The sequence below is a fragment of the Carassius carassius genome, chromosome 29 (genome assembly GCF_963082965.1).
Source record: "Carassius carassius chromosome 29, fCarCar2.1, whole genome shotgun sequence".
Classification (NCBI taxonomy): Eukaryota; Metazoa; Chordata; class Actinopteri; order Cypriniformes; family Cyprinidae; genus Carassius; species Carassius carassius.
The window spans coordinates 19,018,002-19,042,821 of record NC_081783.1 but is presented as its reverse complement, the minus strand read 5'-3'; the positions used below and the strand labels follow the sequence as shown (position 1 = coordinate 19,042,821).

Genomic DNA, 24,820 nt, shown 5'->3' with positions numbered 1-24,820 from the left:
TGGTAAATCATTGTGCTGCTGTCTCTTTAAAAAGGCAGGACTGTGCAGCTACACCTCCACTCCCTCTCTCATTCTGTAGATGATGTCATTGTGGCTTCCCTCAGACCTTGGACAAATGATGTGGGTCTCTGTTTGGCGATCCTCCTCTTTCCCACCCCCCCACCCCTCTCTCTCTCTCCCCCAGTGTCTCCATCTCATACTCCACTGCTCTCTTCATCAACAGAGGGACAGCAGCTGAGGAAACTTGATAGCACTCCATCCCCTTCTCTTCTCCTCTTCCCTTTTTCTTAATCTCCCTCTCTTCTTCTCTCTATCCCTCTCTCATTCTCTAGCAGCGATGTAGTTCTCTCTCAAACTTTAACAGCTGTTTGGCAGTGAAGTCTTGACTGAGATCCATCACGCCTGGACCTCCATGGATTCGCTCCCTGCTTCTTTTTGAGATCTTTCCAGAGTCGCCTCTCTATTCATTCTGTCTTCTGTTTACATTGTCGTGTCGGTGGGTTTGGACCATGGCCATGAAGGAAACCATACTCCCTATTAGTGAGGTGTCGAGTCCATACCCAGAGATTGTGGAACTCAACGTCGGCGGCCAAGTGTACGTCACCAAGCGCTCCACCCTGGTCAGCGTACCTGACACCAGTCTCCACTACATGTTCATGCGATGCAGCCCGCACGAGTTGCCCCGCGACAACCGAGGGCGCTTCTTCATTGACCGCGATGGGTTCTTGTTCCGATACGTGCTGGACTTCCTACGGGACCGCCAGCTTGTGCTGCCAGAACACTTCCCGGAGCGGGAACGTCTTCAGCGTGAGGCCGAGCACTTCCAGTTGGGGGAAATGCTTAGACTTTTGGGCCCACGTGTAGCCAAGCAAGGCTCGCTCAATGACGAAGGCTGCCAGAGCGACATTGAGGAAAGTTCGCAGAGCAGTGAGTTGGTGACTCGAACTGGAAGCTGCGCCACCAACTATGCGACTTCCTCTTCAGTCCTGGACAAGAGGTCTGGGTTTATTACGATAGGTTATCGGGGATCCTACACAATGGTGAGGGATAACCAAGCTGATGCTAAGTTTCGCCGTGTGGCACGGATCATGGTCTGCGGGCGTATCGCCCTGGCGAAGGAAGTGTTTGGAGACACTTTAAATGAAAGTCGAGATCCGGACCGTCCACCAGAGAAGTACACCTCCCGCTTCTATCTGAAGTTCACCTACCTGGAGCAAGCATTCGACAGGTTGAGTGAGGCTGGGTTCCAGATGGTGGCCTGCAACTCAACTGGAACAGCTGCGTTCGTTAACCAGTACAGAGACGACAAGATCTGGAGCAGCTACACGGAGTACATCTTCTTTAGTAAGTGACAGAGCAGCTCTCGCAAACCTGTCTGTGCTGCACTTTAATTTCCTTGTCATGTAACCGAGTGTTCCAAACCTTGTTCCCAAGGGACATGTCATACGTTTCACAACCCAACCTACAGCCTTTTCCCCACCAAAAAAAGAAAGCATGCACTTTATTTTATGTGTGTGTGCATGCATGTATTTTATTTTGTGGCTTATGTAGAACAGGTGTGACGTATGTACATTTCACTTCTGCTCACTGTGTGCAGATTAAATCGAAGCATGCATACTTTTAAGTACCCAACGTCTGTGGATAGTCAAATTAATTTTAATCTTTAATGAAGAAATTCAGATATTGCAAGACCTTCAAGAAGGAGTAATCAGCTTAAAATCATTGCACACTTTATCATTTTATCAATTTACAAGAAGGAAAGAACATGCACATTTCTTTTTGACCTAACCTGCTGTTTTGTGTTGATTTTTTGTAGTTGCCAAATGTTATTTTTGCACACAGCTAGAAAAGGGTTAATATTTTAGTTTAGATTACTTTATAACAGCTAATAGGTTTCTCTAAAATCAAGTGCACTTGATGCCCCTTGGATAACTCTGATCGTTCTATCCTTTCATTCAGTCTTCTCTTTTGCTATTCATCTGCAATCCTATTTTGCCCTTTAACATGACACTTTTTTTCTCTCTTTTTTACACCTAACTACCCACACATGCTCTTTCTCCTGCTAGCTCCTCTTCAATATGTTGCGACTTTGATGCTGTAATTCATTGCAGTACATGTAAATGTGTGTCATAACTGGGACAGCTAGTGCCTCGGGCCTGACATACTGAATATAGAAGATAGTAAGGCACACTAGGCAATACCACATACCACTTGTGTCCAATCATAAAGAAGTCGAACAGATCAAAGCCTCCTCAGCCAATGTAAATCAGAGTTGGATTAAACGATTGCTGCTTAGTTAATTCTTAGTGGTTGCCTCGGGTTAGTCATTCTCAAATTGTACAGACTAGTGCTAATCCACTGCAAGCTGATGCTTTCACACTGCAGTGACTGTGAGTTCACTTTTTTACGAGGTGTCAACAAAAATGCAGTGTCGCATGAGGTCTCTAACTGAGCTGAGGTGAAGGTGGTGGGCCGAACCACAAGCTGATTTGATTGATTTGTGATTTATTGTTATCTGGTTAATGGTGTTTTTTTTATTATTGTTATTGAATTTGTATGCTTTTAAACTCTTTAAAACATTTAAGCGTGTTTTAGCATGTTTTGTGCATTTGCATAGCTTAAGATAAAGCATAGCTGTGTGGACAGGTAGAGAAGTGTGAAAACATGCTGATAAGGAAAAGAAGGGCCGTCTAGGAGTAAGAAAAATCTCACTTTGGTAGACTTAAGCGAGGTAATGAAACTTCAAGAGCTAATCCTACCTATGCATGTCGCAGATAATGAGGCTGTGTGTGTGTGTGTGTGTGTGTGTGTGTGAGAGAGAGAGAAAGTGAGAGTGAATGACTATATTTGTCTTTCACTGTGTTCCCTGTTAGGTTTTAAAAGATACTTGATGAAGACAAGATTTCCACTCTGCGAAGGAGCCAAATACTTTATTGACATAGTTGTTTAAAGATGATGTGTGCAGTTATTTTGATGTTAAATTCCTTCTTTTATTCTAACTCCAGACATATTCCGAATATTTAAGTGGGGTTTTTACGTTCCTTTAAGTTTTGCGATTTCTTATATTAGTTTCCATCAAATTTGGAACACGGTTACATAATTTTGCAGAGACAAATACTCAAAAAACTAAATTTAGACTAGGCTGCACATGCACCCCAGAGATGATGAGATGAGATCCTCCAAAACTAAAGGTGGCAGTTTGGAAAAAATCTCAGTTGAATCAGTAAGGAACAGGAATGAGAGCTAGTTTTCTGAACTTTAGCTACTTTTACCTTACCTATGTGTAATATTAAGTGTTAATTTGGGTGTTGATGAAATTATCAACAAAAATACCAAACAACTACTATCACTGGCTGTGTATCTCTCTGCATTTTACAGCATTATGACTTTTGGATTGACTTATGTTTAAAATTTAATTTTGAAATCAATCTATTAAATACACATTTAGAAAAATGAACTGTGAACTCTTTTACAGTTGTATTTTTGTATTTGTATATAATTTTTGCATCTAGTGGTGGTCAAAATTATTAGAAAACTAGTATTTGCATCAGCTAAAAAAGGTGTTTAGTCAGTTATTTCTATCTTTTGCTTTAATGTGTCAGTAGGAAATATTAGAAATTACATTTACAAACCTATAGAAAATAACATGAAGAAACAGAACAAACTGAGACAGACTAAATCCAGAAGAACTGTGGCAACGTCTCCAAGACACTTGTAGAAATCTACCTGAAAAGCTACAGTGCTACAGTAGTTTTAGGCACTTGTGTAAAATCCTGTGAGATTGAAGATGCTTTAAAAAAATGTCATGAATATATTTGATCTATCAATTAGATTTCAATTAAAACTTCTATTAACTAAATTCAATCGAAATGAAAAAAAAAAAAAAAAACTAAATTTTGTGTAATCATCCCTAGAGTTTAAAGCAGCTTTTTGCACAGTGCACTTGTTTTTCAGATAGCCTTGCAGGTAGGTCTCTTGAAGCATCTTGGAGACGTTGCCACAGTTCTTCTTCTGGACTTAGTTTGTCTCAGTTTGTTCTGTTTCTTCATTTCATTCCATAAGGAATGGATGATGATGCGGTCAGATCTCAGTTTGAAGCAGTTGTAACAAAAACCTTTTGCATCTATTTTTAAATGCACCTATTAACATCAAAACTTACCTGCACAAATGCATTTTACATTTTTCGAACAATTTAGGATACACTTGAGGTTTGACTTTGTTTTTTTAAGTATTTCCTTCATTTCATTTTAAGTTTAAATTTGTTTATCATAGAGATGGAGAAGGTGTCCCCCTCTCTCTCTGTCTGTCTCTCCATCACACCCCTGTCAGTTTATATTGTACCAATATGTGATTGCAAAGGCAGCAGTGACGGAGAGCCTGAAGAAAGGAGGCGAGAAGTAGTAAGTGATAGAGAATGAGGGACGCAGTGTGTGTGTTTGGGCTGAGGGGGTGGAATGGTCACCAGTGGTCCTGACTGTCATTCAAGCTTAGCGTGATGTGTGTCTGCCCCGCAGGAGCATCAACACCGGTTCCTTATCTCTGTCAGGATGCTAATCACGGTTCTGTAGGCACAGAGGAAGAATGTGGACATGCCTCAATGTGCCAGAGGGCTTTACAGTACAATAGCTACTACTTAACAATAGCAGAGCCCCCACCAGTATACAAGGGTCTGTCATCCAGGGAACAGTCAATAATTATTGATGTTTACTAAGATAAGCATCAATATTACTATTGCTCATACTTAGTTGGCGATTAAACAACCTATTAATAAACTTTAGTATTAAAATGTGGTGTGCAACAGACAGGAATGATTCTTGTTTTGTTACTTAATAAGTGACTTGAGATTTTTACCTGATGGACAGGTGAAACTATCTAGATTTATACTGAATGAGGGATGAGGGATCTGAGTCATGTATAGACTGGTACATACATTTACTTTATGAAATGATTTACATATTATTACAATTGTTTAGTTTTTTCATTACTCTGTTTTGGTGGATCATCCTTCATTTACATTATTTTTCTACTATTTTCGGTAGCTTACAACAGAAAATGTATATGTGGTATCGTTCAAAAGTTTGGAATTATTACATGGTTTTCATGTTTTTGGAAAGAAGTCTCTTATGTTCACCAAGGCTGCATTTATTTATCTAAAAACTAGAGTAGGAAACAGTAATATTGTAAAATGTTATTAAAATGTCATTGTAAATTCATTATTAATAAATATAAATAACTGATTTCTAATAATAATTAATAATAATTGAGCAACAAATCAGCACATTAGAATGATATCTGAAGGATCATGTGACACTGAAGACTGGAGTAATGATAGTGAAAATGTATTTTATTCTTATATCCATAATTCAGTCATATATTCATTATTAAATTCAGCTTATCATATACTGTAAGCTTAATAAAATGTTAAATTGAAATAATATTAAACAAAAGAAAGTTTTTTTTTTTATTATTATTAATTGCAGCCTTGATGATCATAAAAGCTAATCTTATTGATAAATTGGGTTTTGACAAGTGGCTGTTACATACCAAGAATTGCACTTGTGAGTTTGCTAAAACAATGCCTAAATAGCTGTTTGGCTGTTAGTTAACCATATACTATAAACACACCAGCAGGACACCAGAGTTATTACAAGAAGAGCAAATTGCTGCATTTTAATGAAAGATTATGTAGGCAAATCTTTTTTTTCTTTGGAATAACGTGCACAGATGAATCATTCACAGTAAGACTAGAAACAAAGTAAACAATGTCGAGTTTGATTTCAAGTTGACTTTAAGTGAAAGACCTTCACTATGTCTGTGGACAATTGTGTGTGATCTATGTTTTAATAGAGACCAGTGTTCAGATAGCTGTGGGCAGAATTCGATCATGCATGTTTGCGCTTGTCAGTATGTTTGTGTGTGGGTGTGTTGTGAATGTGCGTGTTTCTCCACACATCCTCATGCGGCGCTGCGGTAGAGATGTGAGTGTGCGGGTGATTCTTACTCTGTCCAAGGACAAATCAAACCTCTGATTATGAAGCCACGATGGCCTTAACTCACTCAGAGGACACAAGTAAATCTCTGTCATCTGTCCAGCGTCGATCTCTGGTGTCCTCCAAACCTCTGGATAAAGGAGCTGGAGCCAGTCAGTCATCTCATGAACTGCTGCTTTCAAGCAAAGTAAACAAGCTCGAAAGAAAATTTTTTGCCTGTTTTCATCTTTCTCTTTGATTTTTCATTATGTCCGAGCTCCCCAGGCCGACAAAGCAAACTGAAATGTTAAATTTTCATCTGATTCATGTAATTTGGTGCCTTAGCAGAGGAAATTGTGAAAAATACTGTAATTTTACATTTCTGCGATTAACTGACCCCCACTTTTTTTTTTTACTAAAAACAGCGTAACTGTTAGATCAGTGCATGTCTGTGTTAGCGAGGTAAGCAAGGAGACGGGAGAATGAGCAGGTCAAGGTTGAGTATATGTATCTGACCCGCATGAATATTTATACAAATTGATTCACATATTCAGCAGATATTAACAAGATTTTAAACAGCTGTTAGGGAGATACATGTAGAGTGAAACCAGAGATGGGATGGATGACCCAGGGATGTGCCATTACAGGCTGATGCTCAGCAGCACCACAACACATTGATAGTCTTGACAGACCACAGACATTTGACACTTACAGTGATAGTTAAACCAAAAATGAAAAATGTCATGTTATTCCAAAACACAATTATACTCTTGGTAGCTCGAGTGATATTATTACAGTGAATTTCTTTAGTTATTAATGTGGCTACTGGTCACTGGAGTTTCATTCAGAATACATAAATGAAGTTTCAGAATCTAAAACAGATTGGAGTCATTTTGACTGATGAAAATTAGTACGTGTTAACATACCATGTGGTGTTTAAACTACATTAGATCCCACTGTCTTTCATTGTACGGACAAAAAACTTAGAAATCAGACATTTGAGGTTGAGTAAATGACAGGATTTCATTTTGGGTGAAATATTCCATGAAAGGGCACATATTATGCCCCTTTTTGCAAGATGTAAAATAAGTCTCAGGTATCCCCAGAATTTTTCGGTGAAGTTTCAGCTCAAAATACCTCACAGATCATTTATTATATCATTTTGAAAATGCCTATTTTGAGTAGAAGCAGACTGTTTTTGTGCATGTCTCTTTAAATGCAAATGAGCTGCTGCTTCCCCGCCCTCTTTTGCCAGAATAGAGCTTTGCCTTTACAGCTCTGAAGTTACCTCAGATACAAAAAACATCTGTTTGGTTTTGATGATCATGAATATTGCACTGAAAGCATTCATTTTAACGCCATTTCAGTTTAAACACCTAAAATACGATGTCCCAAGTTCGAATCCAGACCCGAGGGCCTTTCCTTTACTTCACTTCCTGTCAGTTATGATCTGTCCTATCGCAATAAAAATGGCAAAAATAAATCTTTAAAAAAGTGAATTTTATAATGTAATGTAATTTTTTTTGTATAATGTAATTAGAAGCTGAGAAAGACCACCAAAGCTTCATGATGGCCACTCATTTGTTTTTGTCACAGCACAGGGTAGTTGTGGTGTGTAAACACTGTTAATGTTCTGTCATTAGGTTTGGATGGTTGGAATGGTTTTGTCACATCGTGTAAACAAATTACAGCTGGGGATGAGAGATTACAGTCACTAAATTACTTGAGCATGAATTGATACTGTTTAAAGACAACAAAGAAAAGAGAAGAATAGCTGCATATTCATTAACAGGATGAGAGTAGTCAAATCTATTGTTGTTCTTTGTTTTATTGGTTGCTTTACGAATTTATTTGTTTTATTTATTTATCTATTTAACAATGGAAGCTATTTTTGGCCTCAAAAAAAGATAAGTGTGACTATATGTCACCATTATGTAATTTATATATATCACAGTTTTTGTGGTTAATACTTTCTCATAATAGTGATTTTATATCTAACAATGTGACTGTATTCCACAACTTGTAAAATGTTTCTTATAATTGCCCCTTTCTCATAAATTGTATTTCTTTTAGTTACAAATTTATATTTTACAGTATGACTTTATCCACTATTTTTGTTTGTTTGTTTGTTTGTTTGTTTCTCACAATTGCAATTTTATTGAATATAACACAAATTATTTCTCAGTTTAATATAAGATTTGCAATTTAATGTCTCACTATGGGAAATATATTTAATATAAATGCCATAAATAATATTTAATATAATTAAATTGTTATGTAAAATTTTATCTCAGAATTACATTTTAACTTTTTTACTCTGAGATGAAAACAGGTTTCAATAGAAAATAGATTTCCAGTAAAGGTTTTACAGTTCAAACCTCAGAGCTTACTAGAGCAGATACTGTCAGTTTTATCTAGCAGCTTGAGAAAACCCACTCAAGCTTCATCCATCCTCTGGTGAACTTATAAAAGATCTCTCCATTTCTAACCCTCAGGGTGAATAAGAATATTCAGAATGAAAGAAATGGAAAAAGAAAGCGCTCTGACAAAAGAGCAGATGATAAGGTAAGCCCTGCTGTCCTGCAGGTGAGGAACTGTTCTTCTCTCTACAGAGAAGCCATAAATGACCTAAAAAGAACATTGTGCCATAAAATTCTTAATAATAATGTAGTATTTTTACACAGTATGCCTTTGTAATTCTTCTGCTGAATTTTAGAACAGGGTTATGATGATATTTATGCAATATAATGCCATTAAGTGCATGATCCTGCACTGCGTCTTTGGAGAAGCACTGTCGCTTTGTAAGTAAGGAGAAAACTCTTTGAATGAGAAGGTGTGTCCAAACTTTTGGTCTGTACTGTATATATATATGTGTGTGTGTGTGTGTGTGTGTTTTTTTTCTTCTTCTTTTTTTGCAGTGCATGCAACATTTAATGCCACGACTTTAAGATATTCTACTCAAATTTAAGACCTTTTAAATGATTAAATTTGTGCAAATTAAAGAGATTTTTAACACCTGAAGAAACCCAGCTAAGCATTAAAGTTCAATATGTAACATCCCATAGTCGGTGCTATAAAAATAATATCTAAAATTGTGCAGAGAGGTATGTTATTACTTTTCTCAAACTGATAAGACAAATGGATTTCACATAGCAGATTATAAAAATGGCAGAAAAAAATCCAGATTTAGAGACCGGAGTAATCAAACAGATTTGAGAAGAAACCACCTAGCAACACCATAGAAAACATTCAGAACAGTTATGTGCTTAAAAGCAGTCAGAAAACCAAAAGTTTGGACACACCTTCTCATTCAAAGAGTTTTCTTTATTTTCATGACTATAAATATTGTAGAGTCACACTGAAGGCATCAAGGGCTATTTGACCAAGAAGGAGAGTGATGGGGTGCTGCGCCAGATGACCTGGCCTCCACAGTCACCGGACCTGAACCCAATCGAGATGGTTTAGGGGTGAGCTGGACCGCAGACTGAAGGCAAAAGGGCCAACAAGTGCTAAGCATCTCTCGGGGAACTCCTTCAAGACTGTTGGAAGACCATTTCAGGTGACTACCTCTTGAAGCTCATCAAGAGAATGCCAAGAGTGTGCAAAGCAGTAATCAAAGCAAAAGGTGGCTACTATGAAGAACTGTATATATATATACTGTATATATATATATATATATATATATATATATATATATATATATATATATATATATATATATATTAATCAAATGCTAGTGTAAAAACTGAGGCCAGTGTAAAAAGACGGCCTGCGTATCGTCACAAAAGCTTATCATTTGCACGTGTTTTAAGCCTTGCCAATTTAAACATTCAAAACTGTTTAAAGTATTCAAACAGAAAACGCGGAAAAACTCAACTGAGAGTTCACGCGCAAAGTTCAGTGCACAAGGAGAGCCACGCAAACAACAAACCGAGCTCTTCTTTGCTTCCTCCCGTGCCTGAACGAACAAATACACCTCACCATTTTAAACATACAAGCACAAAAAGACATTAAAAGCTTAATTCAGCACACGTGCGCTGTTTGGTGCATACAGTGTGCATACAGAGAGCCATGTCTACAGCCCTTAAACACCGAATTGAGTTTTGTCTGTTCTTGCTCTTGAAATGACAAATACATACAAAATTGTCACCTCGAAAGTATCCTCGAAGAAATGGTCGGTGTGACGAGTGGGGCGGGGCCGAGGGACATGGGAGCGAGGCCGGGGGAGTGATTGGAGATGAACTACACCTGTTCGTCCCACCGGTCTCGAGGCCCATGGAGGAGATGGAAGGATATAAAACTGGAGCGACGACAGTGAAGGACGAGAGAGGACCAGGCCTGGGCTTTTAGTTGTGTTTTGGTTTTTATTTGCGCGCACCAGTCGTCCGTGGGGGGCTGGTGCGCTGTTTTGTGTTTATTTTAAATTATTAAAATGTTTTTGATTGTCCGCCGGTTCCCGCCTCCTTCTTCCGGATGAATATGAAGGTTGATATCGTGACAGTGGTGCCGAAGCCCGGGAGAAGGAGGGACGCGCTGCTGAAGATCCCTCGCCGCTGTGGTGAATCCGCGGTGCCATCGAGCTGGCGAGGAGTGTGCCGCCATGGACGCTCGAGGCGGTGGACTGGAGCGAGTTGCCGGGGACGGGCGAGCTCGCTACCGGCCGCCCACGATGTGGAGAGACGGCTGCCGTCCGTGAGGGAGCGGAGGAGTCGGCGCCGTTCGCCAGGTGGCCGGAGCCTGCTGCCTCCGCCGGAACGGGGAGGAGCAGGGAACGGGGGACTCCTGCCGGCTGCCCAAAACCGGAGGAGCCGTCGCCGTCCACCGGGCGGCGGAGGAGTGTCGTGCCGTCCGCCGAGGGCCGTCCAGTGCCACCGCCAGGCACCGCGGAGGAGATCACCCAGCTGGTGGAGGGCCGAGCAGTGGTGCGTCTGGGAACCGGAATTTTTTTTTTTTTTTTTTTCCTCTCTCCCCTCTCTCGTCTCTGTCGCTCCTCCTTCCATCTCCTTTTCTCTCGCCTCGCCTGTCCTACCCCCAGGTTCCCGCAGGTCCCCGGGAGCGGCCCCCCCGGAGGGAGGGGGGGGGGGGAGTAGAGCGCAGTCTCGGGAGTACCCCCCGGCCTGCGAGGGGCGATGGGGGTATGTGACGAGTGGGGCGGGGCCGAGGGACATGGGAGCGAGGCCGGGGGAGTGATTGGAGATGAACTACACCTGTTCGTCCCACCGGTCTCGAGGCCCATGGAGGAGATGGAAGGATATAAAACTGGAGCGACGACAGTGAAGGACGAGAGAGGACCAGGCCTGGGCTTTTAGTTGTGTTTTGGTTTTTATTTGCGCGCACCAGTCGTCCGTGGGGGGCTGGTGCGCTGTTTTGTGTTTATTTTAAATTATTAAAATGTTGTTGATTGTCCGCCGGTTCCCGCCTCCTTCTTCCGGATGAATATGAAGGTTTTATCATGACAGTCGGTTATGTCTTAAGTGAAAAACTAAACAGTTGCGAAAGAAATGGATGTATTATCATAAAAATTGTGTCATTAATCACCCCCATGTCGTTCCAAACCTGTAAAAGCTTCTTTCGCCTTCGGAACACAATTTAAGATATTTTGGATAAAAACCTGTAGGCTTGAGTCCCATAGACTGCCAAGTAAATAACAGTGTCAAGGTCCAGGAAAGTATGAAAAGCATCATCAGAATAGTCCATCTGCCATCAGTGGTTCAACCGTAACATTATGAAGCGACAAGAATAGTTTTTGTACACAAAGGTTTTTTGTTTTGTTTTTTAATACAAATATTGAAATATCCTTAAATCAACATACATTTATTTGTGATGCAATATAGAGATATAAAATCTTGTTCCTGAGAAATTGAACAAAATTAACATCTGTCGATTTTCTGAGTCCATCGGCAGGTATTTGTTCTTGTTATAGTCATGAACTGACTATCATTTTGTGTGTCAAATAAATGCATCTTGATTTAAGAATCTTTAAACATTTGTACTAAAATACTGAGGAAGAACATTTTTACAGGTATCATAAATAAATATGGTTATTTCCATATAGTGGTTGGGAACAAATGTATTCAAGCCTTAAGCTATTCTTTTGTTAAATTAATTTAAAAGTATTGGAGATCTGTTGAAAAGTGTATTTTTAAACTTTAAAAAGTGTTGCTAATACAACTCATTGTGTGCTCCCTATACAGTTATAATAAGAAAATATATTGACATATTGTGTTCCCTTCAGTGCATTCCTTAAATTTTCTTTACTATTTGGCCTTAAAAAAATTCTTAAAAAGGTGTTTCATTTACCATCAAAAAACCTGCATGGACCTTGCTTATGATTAGGGCTTTTGAATAATGCCAGAAAATTACAGTATAGCTCCTGCTTTAAAATCTGAATTCATGAGCCACATTCCAAGCTACTGTAAAACAGATAGTATTTTCATTGAAATACAGTATATGTCTTCACATGTTATTTCTATACTAATGCGACACATTGCTAAATGTTTCTAAATATAAAGTTAATGAACTATATTACTAGGAGAAAACAAAAATACATTCACAGTGCAAAATGGCTCGGATGCAGCATTTGATTTAAATGTAATCAAAGCCTCAAACCTAATCCTGAACTTTTCTTTTAATTCCTTGCAAGCAGTGATATTTAATTCTGGCAATGCAAATCTTGATATTTATGTCCTGTTTATATTATGTCTGCACAACAAAATTATGCCTGTTTTTCTTGCACTTCCCCACATCATTGCTCCATCCCCAAACTCACGCCACACATTACCTTTTAAATTGGTAACTAAACATATTTTACACTGTGCATCATGCTTAACAATTGCACTTCAATGCATGACCTTTTGTAATTTATTTATTAATTATTTCACATTTAAAAAACAGTCACAATGACCATCTTGATTTATAGCAATATAATATAATGCAATTAGAAACTTGATTATAAAAGCTCCATTACAGCTGCAGCCCTTTGCAAACTGTAATATGTAATTCTAGCAATGCAAATCAACAAAAAGTAATGCCTGTTTTCCAGACAGGTTTTTTATGCACTAACATTGCTCAGACAAAATATTTTAGCACTTTGCATCATGCCCACCATAATGCACAGCCTTTTATGCTTTTGTATACTCAGGATAGAGGATGTGAGAGCAGGTTTGTGTCACGGCCTGATCTCATTCCCCATATCCTCCACTTTCCTGTCTACTTCTACTATCCTTTCAATTATAAGCAAAAGCCCATAAATGACAATGAGAAAAAGGTTTTATAATAAAGGAAAGGCAGCCGAGCTCCTCCTGCTGGTTCTAATTAACAGAACAGAGATAAGAGGCACCGCCTTTCTTTCAGCCCACTGGCTAAATTGTAAAAAGCTTCTGGGCAGCAATAAATTTGCTCAATTGAAGTCATTTGGGAAAGAAAAGGAACCTTACACAGAGAAAAGGACAGTCTTCGCCTGCCGTTTAGCTCTAATCTGTTTCATACTGTATATCCACTCCATGAAATCAGTGTTCACAATCACTTCAGTGGCCAAAATGTAGAAACTTTCTCAAAACGATAATGGAATGTCATTCCAGTGAAAAGTTACTGCTGCAAATCTCACAAAGTAACATTTTCTCTCTGGGTAGAAGATATGGCAGGACTATTGTTCATTTATCAGACTACCACAGGCCTCTATCTCACCACTAAGTAAAGAAGAACCAGGCTGTTGAAACATATGTAATTCTTTCAGTATCCTATCTAAGCTGCTAGACAGGGCTGCATTATCTTTCCCCTGGAAATACTGGATTGTTGTATGTTCTTGCCAAGGTGAAGAATGAGATGGAGAGAATCTGTTGCTCCTGCCGTGTATTTCTGACTCAACCAGACCTTGACATTTTTGGGTTGGTTTGGAGATTTTTCCAAGTAGAGGTCTGTAAGGTAAAATATTTTGGCCTATCTGTAAATAAGTATCTGCACTATGTATTTAAAAATACTTGTTATTTTGCATTTTACTGCCGCTATACTTTAAACTTGCCTTAGTATGAATATTATTGCCATTTGTCACAAATTGCTTGTGATGTTTCTCATTAGTAAGTGGATAAAATGCTAAATGAAAGGACATGTAAAATGTGAAGCTGCAAAAAATTGATGGAGAGAATGTCCTCTAACAAACAAATGTAGAAAAATATGGACAGTTCAATCCTGTGATTTGGCTGTAGCAAATTGTCTAACCTAAATAGTACAACACTTGAAAATACAGGTTCTGTATTGGCATCTTTGTGCTATGGCCAATAAATTTGGCAACTATAGTGATATGGCCAATGCTTACTTATTATGTACACTTGTAAGACTTCTACTACCTGTGTGAAATCTGACTAGTTTTCATATGTGCACACCATTGTCATATTACGAGAAAGAGCAAAAGCATGCAAAAGAGCAAAAAACAATAAATAATAAACATCAAACTACTCTGCACATCTACCCAAGCAAAATCTCATCTATGTTTTCATCTTGTTTTCATCTTTCTCACCATTCTTTGTGAATCAGTATAAAAAATCTTCAAGCTCCTCTTCCTTGTTAAACTCGAGTTTCTGTATGAGAATGAATTCTGGGTTTGTAGCTTCAGTCAGGGTGGTTTTGTTTGGCATGTGCTCAGACAAGGCTCAAAGAAAAGACACTGCGAGTCTGAGAGTGATGTGCTTCAGTCTTGTAGAGGGCATTAGGCTTTAGTGTCAACTTCTCAGCCTGAAACTTCAACTCAGATTTACATGAAATAAATCTCTGCTATTGCTCAACACTCCCTAAATCCCTATCCTAATCCCTATTAATTAAAATTCATTTAATTCATTTATTTCAGTAATTCAACTCAAATTGTGAAACTTGTGTATTAAATAAATTCATTGCACACAGACTGAATTAGTTTAAGTCTTTGGTTCTTTTAATTGTGATGATTTTGGCTCACATTCAACAAAAACCCACCAATTCAATATCTCAACAAATTAGAATATGGTGTCATGCCAATCAGCTAATCAACTCAAAACAATTCCTGAGCCTTCAAAATGCTCTCTCAGTTTGGTTCACTACAATACATTAATCTCAATAAATTAGAATACTTCATAATTTGAATAATTTTTAGTGAATTGTTGGCCTTCTGGAAAGTATGTTCATTTACTGTACTACATGTACTCAATACTTGGTAGGGGTACCTTTTGCTTTAACTACTGCCTCAATTCGGCGTGACATGGAGGTGATCAGTTTGTGGCACTGCTGAGGTGGTATGCAAGCCCAGGTTCCCTGTCAAGGGAACTTCGAACTGCGTCCTCTGAGGGGACACTATGGGGAACACCTCGTCGTGACCCGTGTCTGAAGCATACTTTGAAAAACGCCAACGTGTTGGCCGGCGTCAGCCTCTGACGTCACTACCAGCGCGACTATAAATACGCGCCCGTAGGACCCGTCACTTATCTTCTTCATCTTCATTGACTGTTTTGTTTGAAGCGTGCATCTAAGAAACTACCAAAACGGTAAGAGCGATCTATTATTGTTATCATGGCATCAACTAGCAAGGCGTTTAAACAGTGTGTGCATCCGTGTCAGCGTTATTTGACACCTGATGACACACACACTCTTTGCGTCTCTTGTTTGGGCGAAGAGCACGCACGCGATGTCCTTGAGGGGGCAATTTGCGTGCACTGCGAGCGTTTTTCTGTGAAAAAGCTCCGCTCTCGTTTGTCTCTCTTTTCGAGGAAAGAGAGACAGCCATCTGGATCCCGCGGCTCAGGACCCGCCGTTGCCGAGGCACGGAGGAGAATTAGCTCGTGGGGATCACAGGTGGATCTCACTGAGGAGTGTAGAGAGGGACTTTTCCTTTCACACTCTCCGGCGGCAAACGAGAGTGAACTTCGGGAGGAAGATGCATTGTCATTAACCCATTCTGACACTGAAGTTAGTGCTCTGCTGGGTCTACCCAGAAAGAGCAGGAGATGTCTGAGAGTGGCGAAGAAGCTGAGGCTGAGCCTTCTCAATCCTCCTGCCCTGCATATGAGGAGCTGTTAGAGGTTATGGATCGCGCCACGGCAAAATTAGACTTGCCATGGAAGCGTGCCAGAAAGGTAATGTCACGAGGTCGCCTCGATGAGCGTTATTTGTCTGACCATAGCCCTCCAGCCCAGGTGAGCCTTCCATTCTTGCCTGACTTGCATGCAGAAGTCGAAAAGGAATGGAAGAGGCCGTTTTCCTCTCGCATCCATCGGTTTCAGCATACGAGTTATGCTAATATCGAGGGCATGCACGAAAACGGCTATGAGAGGATGCCCCCTGTAGAAGAGACGCTGGCTAGCTATCTCTCTGTGGGGAAAACGTCCTCTCTTAAATCTCCCTCTTTGCCATCTAAGCCCCTCCAGGATACATCCCGCTTAAATGGCAAATCATACGCGGCAGCAGGTCAGGCTGTGGCTTCATTGCACACGATGGCAGTGCTTCAGGCTTACCAGGCTGACCTGCTGAAGGACCTGGATACAGGCGAGGGCCTTTCACCTGACCAGGTAGCCGAGCTGCGCCGCACCACAGACCTCTCTCTCCGGGCTACCAAGCAGACCGCCTCCGCCATGGGCAGGTCTATGGCGGCCATGGTGGTAACGGAGAGACATCTGTGGGTGAACCTGGCAGACATCGGGAGGGAAGAAAGAGGGTTTCTTCTCGATGCTCCGGTCTCGCCTTCTGAGCTTTTCGGTACCTCCGTCGAGATGGTGGTCGAAAAGTTCAGGGAGGCAAGGGCGTGCTCAGCTGCCTTTAAATCATTCTTTCCACGAAGGTCCAGGTCCGAGCCCGAACAACAAAGGGGTCCTGGCCCATCTCGATCTGAGGATCATAGACGGGCGCAGAAAGCTAGTGTCGTGGCTCGTGCTCCTCCCCCGCCTAAGGGCAGGGGCAAGAGGAACCGCGGGTCACGGAAAGGTAAGCAGGGTCTGAGGGATGTGATTCAGACGAGGCAGCATCCTCGCCCGGATCAGAGCGATACCTAGTAGCTCCGGATGTTTTTAACCTCTGTTTTAACTTCTGTTTTTATCCTCCCCTGCCTAATTCCCCTGTAGCCACCAGCTCTCACAGGCTTTTGGTAGGCGGCCGCGCCGCGTGGGTTCCGCCCCCCCCGGGGCACGACACCCGCGCGTGGGAAGCAAGCGCTCTGCGGTTGTCCATCCCACACCCCCTCCCGAGGAGCCTGGCTGATCATCAGAATTGGCACAGCACTGCAGGGAATTTCATGGATGTCCAGCCAGGTCACCCTGAGAGGCCGCCTGGCCGCTTGGCGCATCCGGGGAGGTGGTAGTTACGGAGTCCTCTGTATGTACTGCTTCAGGTGATGCTCCCCTCGCTTCAGGGTTGGAGCTCACCTCTCCCGTGCGATCCAGCACCTCTGCGATGCTTAGGAACCTTTTTGTACACACGCTACGCCTGTGTACTTTCTCAAAACCACATGGTGGTCAGTGTGCACGTGAACACTCTGCGCACTTTCTGAAATCCACGTAAGTGGTAAGTGTGCATGCAAGATTTTGCGCACTTTCCGAAATCCTGTACGGTAGGGGTTACGCGCTCCGCTTCGTTACCTTTCTTAAGATGATTAGCCCTGGGTTCCATGGGCTTCATTCAACCAGTGTGTATTTGTTATACACCTCAAGCATCGCTTCCCTCAACATGCTGGGTGGACTCCCACATATTGTGGTTATCAGGTAGTAGGCTTCATCAGGCCTCTCTGATGGTGAGCTCACACATTCTGTGGTTGTCAGGTAGTAGGCCTCACCAGGCCTCCCTGGAGATTTAGCTCCCACATACTGTGCGTTTCCACTAAAAAGCGAGCTCCCACGGTTTGTGTTTGTCAGGTAGTAGGCCTCACCAGGCCTCCCTGGAGTCGAGTTCCATATTACTTTCAGTTTCCACTTGAGGTGGTTATCTGGTAACAGGAAGTAGGCCTCTCTAGGCCTCCATGTAGGTGAACTCCCACATATTGTGGTTATCAGGTAGTAGGCTTCACAGGTCTCTCTGAATGTGAGCTCCCACATACTGTGGTTGTCAGGTAACCTTTCAGTACACACACTAAGCCTGTGTACTTTCTCAAAACCACATTGTGGTCAGTGTGCACGTTAACACTTTGCGCACTGTCTGAAATCCATGTAAAGTGGTAAGTGTGCACGCAAGATTCTGCGCACTTTCTGAGTGCTTCGTTCCCTTTCTTAAGATGATTAGCCCCAGGGTTCCTTGGGCTTCATTCAACCGGTGTGTATTTGTTATACACCTCAAGCATCGCCCCTCAACATGGGGGGCTGTGTGGGGCTCTCATGGGAGACTGATTCTCGGTTCTTTCAGAGTGCTCCAGTACTACATACTGTTTTGAGACGCACTGTGAGAGCAGACAGGGGCTGAGGCTCGGGGAATGGCACCTTCGCACCAAGGTGCTGAAGCAGAGTTGGAGAGGTTGGCCAGACTTGGGTGGATCAGTTTTGCGGCTCGAGAGAGCATCGCACTATCCCCTCTGGCTTCCTCTGACTCATCCAGCTCCATTGGGGGCTGGACGCCATGGTACAGGCGTGGCCGAGGCTTCATCTGTATGTTCAGTCCTCCAATTGCTCTGCTCCTGGGCCATTCCATCTATGAGCTGCTCTATCAGAGTGCCACGAGAGCCCCTCCTTTGTGACAGGCAAGACTTGGTAATAGACAGTGCTAGGTTCTTAGCCGTATCCATTTAAAGGAATCTTTCGTGATTCCAAGCCTTCAGCTCTACCCCGGGCCGAGGCCCTACAGGTAAGTTGGGTATGTAGTTTAGGCCTTTGGCCATAAGGGATAATGTCATGGACAGCCGTCGAACCGTCCCAGGGGCGACTCCCGGTGAAATGGTAGAGTTGGTACTTAGTTTTTGCCATGATTCTGGCCTGCACTCCCCTCAGCATGGCGGCGTGGGTATACTGTTCCCCATAGTGTCCCCTCAGAGGACGCAGTTCGAAGTTCCCTTGACAGGGAACGTCTCAGGTTTCGAATGTAACCATGGTTCCCTGAGAGGGAACGAGACACTGCGTCATCTAGCTCCCTGCCATGCTTCGGACGCAAGCTTCACGAAGAAGATAAGTGACAGGTCCTACGGGCGCGTATTTATAGTCGCGCTGGTAGTGACGTCAGAGTCTGTCACCGGCCAACACGTTGGCGTTTTTCAAAGTATGCTTCAGACACGGGTCACGACGAGGTGTTCCCCATAGTGTCCCTTCAGAGGACGCAGTGTCTCGTTCCCTCTAAGGGAACCATGGTTACATTCGTAACCAGAGACGTTTCTTTGACAGTGGCCTTCAGCTCATCTGCATTTTTTTGGTGTCTTGTTTCTCATTTTCCTCTTGAGAATACTCCATAGATTCTCTGTGGGGTTCAGGTCTGGTGAGTTTGCTGGCCAGTCAAGCACACCAACACCACAGTCATTTAACCAACTTTTGGTGCTTTTGGCAGTGTGGGCAGGTGCCAAATCCTGCTGGAAAATGAAATCAGGATTTTCAAAAAGCTGGTCAGATTTCTTGGTAAACGGGTGCAGTGACTTTGGTTTTCAAAAAACACAATGGACCAATACCAGCAGATGAAATTGAACCCCAAATCATCACAGACTGTGGAAACTTAACACTGGACTTCAAGCAACTTGGGCTATGAGCTTCTCCACCCTTCCTCCAGACTCTAGGACCTTGGTTTCCAAATTAAATACAAAATTGTTCTCTTCTGAAAAGAGGACTTTGGACCACTGGGCAACAGTCCAGTTCTTCTTCTCCTTAGACCAGGTAAGATGCCTCTGACATTGTCTGTGGTTCAGCAAATTCCTTGACACGTCTGTGCGTGGTGGCTCTTGATGCCTTGACCCCAGCCTCAGTCCATTCCTTGTGAAGTTCACTCAAATTCTTGAATCGATTTTGCTTGACAATCTTCATAAGGCTGCGGTTCTCTCAGTTGGTTGTGCATCTTTTTCTTCCACACTTTTTTCTTCCACTCAACTTTCTGTTAACATGCTTGGATACAGCACTCTGTGAACAGCCAGCTTCTTTGGCAATTAATGTTTGTGGCTTACCCTCCTTGTGAAGGGTGTCAATAATTGTCTTATGGACAACTGTCAGATCAGCAGTCTTCCCCATGATTGTGTAGCCTATTGAACCAAACTGAGAGACCATTTTGAAGGCTCAGGAAACCTTTGCAGGTGTTTTGAGTTGATTAGCTGATTGGCATGTCACCATATTCTAATTTGTTGAGATATTGAATTGGTGGGTTTTTGTTAAATTTCAGCCAAAATCATCACAATTAAAAGAACCAAAGACATAAACTACTTCAGTCTGTGTGCATTGAATTTATTTAATACACAAGTTTCACAATTTGAGTTAAAATTACTGAAATAAATGAATTAAATGAATTTTAATTAATTTGATAAAATTAATTTGCTGTTTCAAAATGATAAATCCTCTGATCTCTAAAGTCATTTCTGTGCAATTTCATGATAATTTTCAAGCCATACAGTTAGGTCCATATATATTTGGACACAGGAACATTTTATTTTTATTTTATTTTAGCTGTTGACCAAAATCTTTTATAACAGTTATATAATGAATATGGGCTTAAAGTGCACAATCTGAGCTTTAGTTTGAGGGTATTCTCATTACAATTGGACGAAAGGTTAAGGAATTACAGCTCTAATATTTACCTCCCCTTTTTTTCAAGGGACAATAAGTAATTGGACAATTGACTCAAAAGCCATTTCTTGGACAGATGTGGGCTCCAAAGTGTTCATTATTTCTACATCAATTAAGCAGATAAAAGGTCTGGAGTTAATTATAAGTGTGCCATTCACATTTGGAAGCTGTTGCTGTGAACCCACATCATGCAATCAAAGGAGTGCTCCATACAAGTGGAAAAGACAATTGTTAGGCTTCAAAAACAAAACAAATCCATCAGAGAGAGAGCAGGAACATTAGGAGTGGCCAAATCAACAGTTTCAGTAAATCAACAGAAAAAAAAGAACCCACAGGTGAACTCAGCAACGGAAAAAGGCCTGGATGTCCATGGAGGACAACAGTGGTGGATAATCTGAGAATCCTCTCCATGGTAAAGAAAAACCCTTTCACAACATCCAGCCAAGAGAAGAACACACTCCAGGAGGTAGACGATCAAGAGAAGATTCATGAGAGCAAATACAGAGGGTTCACCACAAGGTGCAAACAAGGCCTGATTAGACAAACATCTAAAAAAGCCAGACCAATTCTGGAAAAGCATTCTTTGGATGGCTGAAATTAAGATCAATTTGTACCAGAATGACAGGAAGAAAAAAGTATGGAGAAGGCTTGGAACAGCTCATGATTCACAGCATTCAACATCATTTGTGAAACATGGTGGAGCAGTGTGACGGCATGAGCATGCATTTATTGATGATGTCAGAAGACAGAAGCATCCGGATGAATTCTGAAGTGCACAGGGATATACTCTCTGCCCAGATTCAGTCAAATGCAGCAAAGTTGATTGGATGGTGCTTCATACAGATAAATGACCCAAACATACTTCAAAAACATCCTTGAACTTTTTGAAGGTAAAAAAAGTGGATTATTCTGCAATGGCCAGGTTAATCTCCTGATTTCAATTCATTTCACTTGCTGAAGACAAAACTAAAGGCAGAAAGACCCACATACAAACAACAACTAAAGTCAGCTGCAGTAAAGGCCTGGCAAAGCATCACAAAGGAGTAATCCCAATCTCTGGTGATTTCCATGAGTTCCAGACTTAAGACAGTCATTGCCTGCAAAGGATTCTCAACAAAATATTAAAATATTAAAATTGTAAATTTTATTTATGATTATATATTTGTCGAAATACATTTGAGCCCCTAAAAATTGAGTTTCTTTGTATAAAAATGGTTGTAATTCCAAAGCTTTTTATGTTTTATATTTTTTCAACCCTTTGAATTAAAGCCTAAAGTCTGCACTTCAATTTCATCTTGATTGTTTCATTTTAATTCTATTCTGGTGGCATACAGAGCCTAAATTATGAAAATTCTGGACAACGATTGATCTTAGCGCCTAAGAGCATTTTCTACGAGTAATTTTACTATCGTTCGTTATTGTTTCACAATATAGTGTTTCCCAAAAATGCACTAATGACAATCGCATGTATCTGTGCTTTAAGTGCTACTTAGAGGAGTAGCTATCCGTTTGTCAAGTGCTGAAATGTCACCTTATAGAATGGCTCGTAATTGTAGTACATGATCGTTTATTTGGGGAAGTCATGGCCTAATGGTTAGAGGGTCGGACTCCCAATCGAAAGGTTGTGAGTTCGAGTCCCGGGCCGGCATGTACAGTTCTCTCTCCACCCTCAATACCACGACTTAGGTGCCCTTGAGCAAGGCATCAAACCCCCAACTGCTCCCCGGGCGCCGCAGCATAAATGGCTGCCCACTGCTCTGGGCGTGTGCTCACAGTGTGTGTGTGTGTGTTCACTGCTCTGTGTGTGTGCATTTCGGATGGGTTAAATGCAGAGCACAAATTCTGAGTATGGGTCACCATACTTGGCTGAATATCACTTCACTTTCTTTATTGACGTTAACCTAATGCTGCGTTCCAGACAGACAACTTGGATATAATAACTATAATACAATACAATATTATATTATATTATAGTGTATAATATAATACTTTACATAATAATATATAATATACTTTATATACAGTATGGAGAGAGAGATGTTATTTCCGGGTCCAATACATAGTTGGTTTTCATGCACTTCAGCAAGTCATTGACAGATTATTTTTCTCCCAGTCTTTGAAGCATTTCCTACATTACTACTTCTTAGGCTTACAAAGTTTTTGGCCTGACCAGTGTAGAGTGTAACTAATTACTTAGTTATTTGTTACTGTAATTTAATTACTTTTCCCTTGTAAAAGTATTTCTATTATTTAATTACAGTTACTTCTTATGTAATTGAACTTAATACTGTGTATAGACTCGGTTAAACGGTTATACACAATACAATAGTAGATTTAACATCAGAATTTCAAGTCTAACCTTAATATGCATGCTTTTTATGTACCTTCTAACTTTAATAGTTTGAGTAAATAAGAATATTGGTAACACTTTAGTGTCCAATTCTCACTGTTAACTGGTTGGTTATTAGCATGAATATTACTGGTATAATGGCTGTTTATTATAACTTAAAAAGCACATATTAATTTCTTATTCTGCAAAACCTTATTCTAAATCCTTAAACCTACCCAATTCTTAAACATAATAAATATTTTACTAAGTATTAATAAGCAGTAATTAGAAGTATTAAAAACAAAAGACATAGTTAATAGTTAAAGGTGAGAACTGGAACCTTTTCATGTCTTTCCTTCATTAACTTGTTGAGGTTGATTAGTAATAAGTAATTAAATACTTTTCGGAGAGAGTAATTTGTACAGTAATCTAATTACACTATTGAAGATGTAATCAGTAACTAGTAATTAATGACTGTTTTAGAGTAACTTAACCAACACTGATCCTGACTTTAGATGCAAGGCATGTACAGGTAAGTGGCCATGGAGCCACTTACATGCTCCTGGCCTTATTGTGCACAATTATTACAGACATCCCCAACAGCAATTTCAAAGTCCTTCTGTTTCATATCTTTACTTTCATTAATTGTTGATTGTAAATTTGTTCTACCGACTCTTTAATGTTGTCCAGATGGCCATCAATTAGATTTGAGTCCTTGTAAATTCCCTCATTTCTGTGCGAAGCCATGGGGGTGGATCAAATAATGGTGGGTTTGTGTTTCCTGTTGTGTTCCCTGTTTTTCATCTTTCATGTTTTTATCTTCCTTGAAGCTGGCATTAAATAAAGCTGGCTGCAAGCCTTACAATAAGAAAGAAGCTTAGGTTATATATTGATGGTTTATTTTTATATGTGGCTATTGTGGGAACAAAGCCTAATATTTCCTTAATAATTTATATATATTTACATGCAATGTTTTATGCATTTGGCAAGTGTCTTTATCAACTTCAATTTCTGTTTAGAGAGATGAAAATCTTTACCTGCGTTTCAAACATCCTCTGAAAAAATGTAAAAAAAATTTGTAGCTTTAAATTTCTTTATTCAAATAGCTGATAATTTACTGTAGAGCATTTTGTGGTGAAATCAGCTATATGCTGACACACACACACACATATATATATATACATGTGTGTGTGTGTGTGTGTGTGTGTGTGTGTGTGTGTGTGTGTGTGTGTGTGTGTGTGTGTGTGTGATTAGATGTGTAGCCTTTGACATAATCAAAATGATATGGGGAGCATTTTTTCCTTCCTTAAGGTGAATAGCCCTATTTATTTTTGCTGCTTCTCTATGTACAGTTATATGGTTAGTTGCATTTTATTTTTGCATTTAGCATTGTTTTTCCCTGGTGTTTGATCAGAACCCATCTGTGCTTGAGTTAACTGAAATTTCATCATATTATATTCATTTCTGGCAATAAATCCGTTGCAGTGTTCCATTATAAAATGAGTTAAAAAAACAAGACCATAGTTTTGAATCGGAAAATTAAGACTACGGTAATTATCTCTTGGTTAACTGCTAGTTAAAACTAAAATAGTTCATAAGTGAATAATAGCGGCTGTGCAAATGTGGCACAAATGGTGCAGGATGAGTGTAACTTTTGGAAGATAGTTTAAATCCCATACCTTGTGCATTTCATATAGTAATAGTAATACATATTTGGCTTGCCATTATAGTGGAAGAGAGTGGACATTTTATTGCGTGGAATTTTAATTACCATATATTTTTGTTACAGTCCCTCTGGCATTATCAGTTTCACAATGACATCTAGATAAAGC

The 24,820-nt window shown here is 40.6% G+C and overlaps 1 protein-coding gene across 1 annotated transcript in view; it reads left to right on the top strand.

Annotated features, from left to right (window-relative positions):
• Nucleotides 1–171: 171 nt before the first annotated feature.
• LOC132109832 (BTB/POZ domain-containing protein KCTD8-like) overlaps nucleotides 172–24,820 on the top strand; it is a 32,485-nt gene continuing 7,836 nt past the window's right edge. The window contains exon 1 of the mRNA XM_059516210.1: nucleotides 172–1,344. Within this exon, the coding sequence (XP_059372193.1) occupies nucleotides 510–1,344 (835 nt within the window). The 5' untranslated portion in view covers nucleotides 172–509. The remainder of the gene's footprint in view (nucleotides 1,345–24,820) is intronic.